The sequence below is a fragment of the Cyprinodon variegatus genome, unplaced genomic scaffold, assembly GCF_000732505.1.
Source record: "Cyprinodon variegatus isolate N-32 unplaced genomic scaffold, C_variegatus-1.0 Scaffold1154, whole genome shotgun sequence".
Classification (NCBI taxonomy): domain Eukaryota; kingdom Metazoa; phylum Chordata; class Actinopteri; order Cyprinodontiformes; family Cyprinodontidae; genus Cyprinodon; species Cyprinodon variegatus.
This window is the reverse complement of record NW_015151607.1, coordinates 186,862-194,833: the sequence shown is the minus strand read 5'-3', so window position 1 is coordinate 194,833 and position 7,972 is coordinate 186,862. Positions and strand designations below refer to the sequence as shown.

The 7,972-nt window shown below is 39.3% G+C and overlaps 1 protein-coding gene across 1 annotated transcript in view; it reads right to left on the bottom strand.

Annotated features, from left to right (window-relative positions):
- Positions 1-469: 469 nt before the first annotated feature.
- pappa2 (pappalysin 2) overlaps positions 470-7,972 on the bottom strand; it is an 89,318-nt gene continuing 81,815 nt past the window's right edge. The window contains exons 26-27 of the mRNA XM_015400847.1: positions 6,115-6,213; positions 470-859 (exon numbers count right to left, since the gene is read on the bottom strand). Coding sequence (XP_015256333.1) covers positions 764-859; positions 6,115-6,213 — 195 coding nt within the window. The 3' untranslated portion in view covers positions 470-763. The remainder of the gene's footprint in view (positions 860-6,114; positions 6,214-7,972) is intronic.

Sequence of the window (7,972 nt, the reverse complement as noted above, 5' to 3'; positions counted from 1 at the left end):
ACTGTCTTTCCTACACTTCATCACAATTTTATCATATGTGCAGAATTGTTTTAGTGGTGCTGATATAGAGAGAATAATACTTGTGTTTACAGTCAATATTTGAAATTGCACAATGATCATTTATATTTAAGCATAACTGTCACATTTGAGCAACTTAAAAAAAACTTCCATGCACTGCTGCTCAGGGAAGCATGGCTGCATGTTACAGTAGCACAATAACACACTTGAGCTGTGATATAAATATAATAATGACACGTTTTGCTAAGAGGTGGCCTGTGGATATACTGGATGATGCAGATACTTTATCTATACATGTTAGTCTATACACGTTTCTCTTCAGCAATAAGGACAGGAAGGTTCTATGACCCTTTTAATTAGATTAATTAGGTCTGGAAAACTACTTGAGCCCATTTGGAACAGAAATTTAATGAAATTATGATGATTTCTATTTCTGAAGAAGACTTCCAAACACCAAAAAGCTTTCAAATATTTCATTAAAGATGACCTTTTAGGTCTTAGCTAGGAACAAAAGAAGTTAGCTAGGAAGGAAACGAAGGACAAACTATGCGGGAATGAAAAACAACTGGCTTTTTATGGTATAAGTCTGACGTTAGTCACAATATTTGTATTAAGAAATGTCACACATCTGATATTTACTAGTTGCTGTGGTGAACGGGATGTGATTCAAACTTCTGCTTAAGACAAGTTCAGATTCCCTTCTTGTCTTAATTTTTTGCATTCCTCTTCCTCCAGTTCCTCCTCTTCAGTCCAAGGGTTTCACTTTGCTTTTGTTCTCTTCCGCATCTGGATCACGGCAAGTGCACTCGTCCTCACTGCAGTCCGCTCCAAACTGGATGACCTGTCAGTAAACAAACAGCATGATCCGCTGATCGAATTACCAGACCAGCTGCAGAGATCTGGTCTGTATCTATGTTTATCTAAAAATCTGTCCCCATAGAAATATCCTCTGGTTTAGCCTTTTGTCACACTTAAATGTTTGGTATAAACAAACACATTTTTATATCAGATGTGGATAACCTGAGTAAATCTGAAAAGAATGTTTTTGAATAATTATTCTATTTATTAAGGAAATAAATGAAATCCATAAGCAACCTAGCCCTTAAGAAAAATGTCATAAATTATCTCTGAATAAAAATATTTTCTAAAAGCTCATTTCTAATCTCTGCTAGACCTGCCAGACCTAAACAATTAAGAGGTCAACTAAAGACTGAAAAATCTTAGTCTATTGAAATACAAAAACAAAGTAGAAACAAAGTCTCTAATATAAATGTAAAGAATTACAGAAGCCATCTAAAATGTCAATTATTGCCACATTTAAGGAGACATGGAAAAGTGTGGAATTTTCCAAGAATAAGCTGGTTGACCAAAAACTACTCTAAAAGCTCATGAGCAACTAATCCAGGAGGTCACAAAAAACAAGAAAAAACAGCTAAAGCACAGCAGGCCCCAAAAACCTTTAAGGAGTCATAAAATGCAAAACAGATAGTTCAGTGGGCTCAATGGACGTACAGAGAAGTTCAAACCCCATCAACACATCCTTTTTCTGTTAATGTCACATTTCTAAACTTCCACCATAAAACGGGCGAATTCAAACGAAGCACCGAGTTGACGTCAACTCTGGGATGTTGCCTTATTTGGTTCTGGCCTGTACTTTTGTCGCGCCCAAAAATTGACATACACATCCTCCCACTGGTTCACTGGCCCAAGAACATGAATAGAGGTAGATGGAAGACACCAGTAGTTGTTTAGCCTACAGTTGGGTTTACTTCTACAAGAATTACAAAGCAGGCAGTTTCTCTATTGAAAATTAGCCAGAACCAGGGGCGTAAATGTTCAAAGGGATACGAAGACTCAACAGGCATAGATTATTTTTGTCTATCAGAAGATTCCTGCAAAGTTTGATGGTCAAATGTTCATTTGCTCTAAGCATTTTACAGAGGACTCCTTTTTAAAATCTTAGACAGTTCAAAGCAGAATTTGCAAAAGTTCTTTTACTGAAACGAGGAGCTGTTCCAACCTAAAGGCCATCACAACTGCAAGCTGTAAGTATGATTCTGTCGCAAAGCTGTTGATATCAATGCTAGCATATCTATGGTGGCCAGATTTGGGTTTTTTGAAAAGGAGGACAGGGGGAAGGGCATTCGAACCGAGCGGTGAGCTCCGGGGCTGGTCCAGGAACCCCGGTGGCCGGGGACGGAGCAACCGAACCTGACCCGGTGACGGTATGGCTGCCTTGCCGGTAAGGCAGGCGGGAGGAAGCACGGGGCCGCCAGTGTCCAGGCTCCCGTCACCGGGTCGGGTTCGGTCGCTCCGTCCCCAGCCCCGGCCAGCCCCCCCAGACATTTTTATAGGTATGAAAAGTAGGACATGTCCGGGAAAAAGAGGACGTCTGGTCACCCTACCATATCAACAATTTGGTGTTTCAGCAAGCGAGTGCTTGTTGTTATGATGCATCTTTGCTCAGCAGCCTTGCTTGTTGTAAACCAACCAATCAGAGCACAGCTCATCTAAATATTCATGAGCATACCATAAAAGGAAGACATTTTGTCGTTTCATTCGAGGGCTTTTAACCAGGCTTGCATTAGTGCACACAAAACAGCAAATATGCCATTTTCAGCCAAACCAATGTTACACACCATATTGAGAGACCTTAAGAACCAGCACCTTAATAATAATATATAATCAATCTATGACGCCTTTAAGAGACTGAGAAAAAGGGGTATCCATGTGAGAGTTCTCGGGCAAAAAGAGCACAAAGGACCACCCTGCATTTGGTCCAAAATATCTTAATGTAGCCAGGACTAAGAAAACATGACATGAAATGATGAACCCTTTACTTTTTTGGCATAACTGACATAAAATTAATTCAGTATTTTATAAAGTAGTGGTGGAAGTGTGATCGTCTGGTGTTGCTTTTGATGAAACTTTAATGAATTTTGCTTTTTAGCAAATAAAACAACCTGTAAGAGAATAACCAGGTATCAGTGTGATTACATTAGCCCAACCATAATTTTGTAATTCAACAAGAAAAAAAGAATCCAAAGCACACAAGCAGTCTAAATCTTAATACCTCCAAAGAAAATAAAAGGACTTAATTGGCCTAGTCAAAGTCTGGGTAGCTGAGATGGAGTGGCATCACAGAAACTAGGGCCCTCATGTTCAAATCCAGTGCAATTTCCTCCTGTCACATGCCGAAGTGCTCCTGTGCAAGGCATTTAAGGTTCCCCTTCCCATCAGTGTACAGACGTGTTTGTGATTGGGTGAATGCTGCTATGAGAAAAGCCACATGCATGAAAAAAAAACATGAAAATGTTGTTGTACTTATTGAAATTTCTAGGAATGAAAGGAAATCAAGCCATGGTTAAAAAAACAAACAAAAAAAAAAACAGGGAACAAGAAGAGTCTTTAAGAAGGGCCTCCCAGTTGAGTTGTTACATTTCAACTGTTGCAAAGAGCACATCTCTGAATGACAAAACCAGAAAATAAAAAACACATTTGCCTGGACCAACCATGCAGCATTGTATTGGTGGTGAAAAATAAGCACCTTCAGTACTCGTCGCCTCTCCTCACAGTTTTAAAGAGAGCTCAAACGGCCCTCAGAAGGCCGATAAAGAGCACGTCAAATGATCCGATGTTGGCCTTTGAGCAGCAAGAAAGCCTTGTTGTCTTTCTGGGAGAAGAGTAGGGAGGGAGAGGAGCACCACCGTGGAGATGAACGGATGAACACATGTTAGGAATCAACAAGAACACGCTGCCAGCTCTCGTCTAGGAAGCAAGCCATCACCACAGGTTGCAAAATAAACTCTGGTGCCCCGTGAAGCAGTCTGTTGCAAGAAATATAAACATTTGCTCCCGGAGAGAAGGAGTGAAGGGAAGACTGGGAAAAAGAAAGAGGAGTGGGAGGCAGAAGAGGGGAAAAATGACGACTGCACACAACACGAGTAGGAGGGTAGCAAACGTCGATGTTAATTGCCCCTGCTTTACTGAGTGCGAGAGGGTTGACGTTGGGTTTAGGGGGGGCTGTTTTACTGAGAACTCTCAACAAGCTGCAGGAAGGCCTAGTTTCAGTTAAAACACCAGGAGTGCCATTTAAGATGGGTTTGCACTCCATATAAATGTTTCTCTAAATGCTCTATTCGGATTGAATGATTACTCCATTGCTGAAGATCCCTAACAACCTTTGGAAGGGGTTCTGTTGCTTCGTGCATAGACACAAAAACCGAGTCCTTTGGGTGTTTCTGAGTGTGTAAAAGTTGACTCCCATTGTTTACTGCAACACACTGAAAAACTGGACGCGTATAATGACAACATTTCAAAAAGAAGCGTCAAACACAGCATGTAATAAAAACCTAACAAGCCTTAATGTTTTTTTTTTCTCCAGTAGACTCACAAGTCAAAAAGCCTTGCAAAAGTAATTGGACTTTGTAGACTCTTACACATTATTTCACAATTTAAGTACTGACTTTAATGGCTCTTATGGGCAGTTTATGACAAACCAATGCATAGCTAGGAATTTTAAACCTATGTCTCTGTTCTCTCTCTTTACTTTGTATGCTTAGACTTGCTTTCTGCCGTGCATCAAGCTCCATCTATCATCCCATCAACTGTACCTGCTAAAGAAAAACCTTCCAGCCACCATTTCTCACAGTGGGGATGATGTGCAGTGCTTTTTTCCACATGCAATGTTGCATGCAAGGCTGATTTGTGAGTGGACAACTAAGAGCTGTGCTGTCAACAGATTCCCCCACTGCCTTTGCGGGTTTAATTATTTTTCAGTTGTGCATTTGATTTTTATTGTGTTGTTAAAATAATTCTAGCTCCCCCCTCATCTGTCACTAGAATAAAAAAAAATATTAAACAGTTATATTACTGAGTAGCAGCAGAGAAATTGCTGTTCATTTTGTGAACCATAATGTCCTATGCTTGTATAAGTCACACCATGTACAAACATAGAAACCCGCTAATGCTAGATTTACGCTTCCTAGTTGCTTTGTGATTCTTTCTACTCGCAGCTAGGATGCTGATTATCATGCCGACTTAGTTCACTTCCTCAATATTCGACCCCCGCTTGCAGAGCTGCTGCTTTACAGTGGTGGAGTAAACCGCAGAGCGTCAGACACCTCTCTGCTCCCACATATGTATCCCCTACCTCCACCATCTCCCCCTCTATTCCCCAGTAAAAGAAGTAGTTAGGAGCAGTCTGGCAGCTCATTTATTATGACGGCAGCTACAGACTCGCTGAACCCCTGCTCGGCTGAAGAAGGAGCTGAAAGTGAGTCATGGAGTGCTGCGGACATAAGGAGACAGTGGAGTCTCGGCCAACTGTAGGCCATAAGAATTAACGGCCAACGAGTGCCATGAAAATGTGGTCGTACAGTAGCCAAAGAGGGGTATATTGAAAAAATGGTTTGTGGGAGGGGTTGGGCTTTCTAAACGTCCACATGGGAGAGAAGTTGTCATGAAAGAGCGGAAAAATAGGAAGAAAAATGTATTTATCCAGGAGCAGTTGAGGGAACAAGTGGCTTGTGGTTTCCAGCTCTGCTTGACCTGGAATCTCTCATTATTATTCATAGCATTCCTCCGAGGCATCCAATAAATGCAGTAGCCATTCAGGATATTTACTGCAATGGGATACTTTTTATCTTGTATTGAGCAAAATCTGTCATCATGTCTGCATCCAAAGATATTATTCAGCATATTGTCAATAGAGTTCTGCTACAGCCTGTTTCATATCTGTTAGATCCCTCATCCCTTATGCAGTTTAATATATATAAAAACTTGTATATTTACAACCTGAGCAAAAGCCCCTCTGTTGTTTTTGTGCACATTAAGAGGACCAAATAGCCACAGCTGCTAGTAGGAGCAAGGGGAAACTAAAACGAATCTGTGTTTATTTACTTAACAGAGGTCTCCTGCACAGCAGCACGGTGCTCCTGCCAAAACAGACTCATTTCTACAACTGTAAACAGGAAGAATCTGAGTCTGAATCCAATAAAAAAGGTCTAAACTCCACGATGACTCCAAAATACTAAACTCAACCCGCAATCTGATGGAAAACACATCTGACGCCTTTAAAGGGAAGGAAATTAATACCTTTTTGGTGGAGAGAGTGGACGGGCAGCAGTCTCCTCCATCGTACTGGCAGTAGGCCCTGTTGTTGATGGTGTCACACCAGCCGTCCCCTCCAAAAGGCTAAACACAGGGTAAAAACAAGAATTAGAGACAATCTTCCATTAAAATATAATTTTACCTCAAACAGCACGAAAAGCTGGGAGGGCTGAAGATGAAACAATGATTCAAGATGTTACCAGAAAGCAGATTTTCACTAAGTGGCTCACATCGTCATACAGTTAAGTTGTTTGGGACAAATGTCAGCAAGACAGATCAAAATAAACAGAGCATTTCAAGTCTTATCCAAACAGCATAATGAGAAATATTTCAAAATCTGCTGTGAGTTTAACAGTGGCTTAAACAGGGTGGTCCAAATAAAACAATGACCTCTCTGCAGATCTGGATGTTTGTTCAGAATTATCTGTCTTTGGTCAAGCTAATCAAGTCACAACGATTGACGTAAATCCAATGAAGCAGCCTAAAATCTGGCAGCAGAAAAGCTATTCTTTGAATGCAAAACATGCATTTTGGCTTTTTAGATTTAGAGACAAATGATAAAGAATTGCAACATCCTAAGGAGGGATAACTTGACAAAAGGGTTTTTTTCTTAGGTAATATTTGATTTGTACATAAATGTGCTGAAGCATCTTGCTTTATGAGAATCTAATCAATTCAAAGAGTGATACTTGAATACAGGTACATAATGCAAAGAGTGATTATTTATATCTGTTAATTTAGGTCACTTTGCCATATGACTAAAGTAAAGTAAAGGTTCAGCTTCTAATAAACTATGACAGAAATTAAACTAAAATAATTTTATCCTGTAATGTCAAGCTATGAGCATGCTGAGATAAACTGCTGATTATCAGTGGTCTACCAGGGAGTCACTGACATTCTTCGCTAACAGGCAAAGCCACTGTGTAGACTGCTGTGTTTAAGAATATCAACAAAAAGCCAATTGGAGGGAAAAAAAAGTCTGCTAGATGCACAAGCAACAGGCATAAATATCAGATGATTGACCATTGAAGACTTTAGGACTTTTAGATTTTAGGTGTCGGTGTTTCAACAGCTATTGCCATACACAGATATCCAGGACACAAACCTCAGCTGTCAACAATTCTTCTTTACCTCATTCCTGAACCAGAGACAGTGTGAGAGCTAATGTTACCTGGGCTAAAATAAATATTGGACTAGACTATCTGTGGTTCAACATCTTTTTTTTAAATTATTAATTATTAATTAATTATTATTATTAATGAGAATCTGGAAGAATGGAGAATCTCAAATTACAAATTGTTTGACCTTCTTTTGTTGAAAATAAAAGGATAAAATATGTCTGTGTTTCTATTAAAGCAGAAACACAGGACTACATACCATGGTTCATTGATTCTTTTTAAGCAAGACCAAATAAGTTTTAATGCAAAGAAATTAGCACACTTTTAGAATTTTGACATTTCAATTTAAAATAGGCTTTTTTTGTCTTGTGTAACATTCTAGCTTTCTGAGATACAAGCGGCTGAAATGAGCTTTCTCTTTAGATAAAATTGTTTATCTAAAGAAAAACAATACTGTAATTCAAGTATAATCTTGGATGTCTCGTAGATCAACTTAAGAAACCTACTTACAAGGTTATATAAATTAAAAATAAGCTGTCACAGAATGCTGATGTATAGTAAAATGGTTATCAGTGGAACCCAGAAAGGAAAAAAATAATTAACAAATGACATTAAAAAAACCCAAGGCTTGCTTACACTGAGTTTTATGGAAGCAAATCTGATCTATCTATCTATCTATCTATCTATCTATCTATCTATCTATCTATCTATCTATCTGTCTGTCT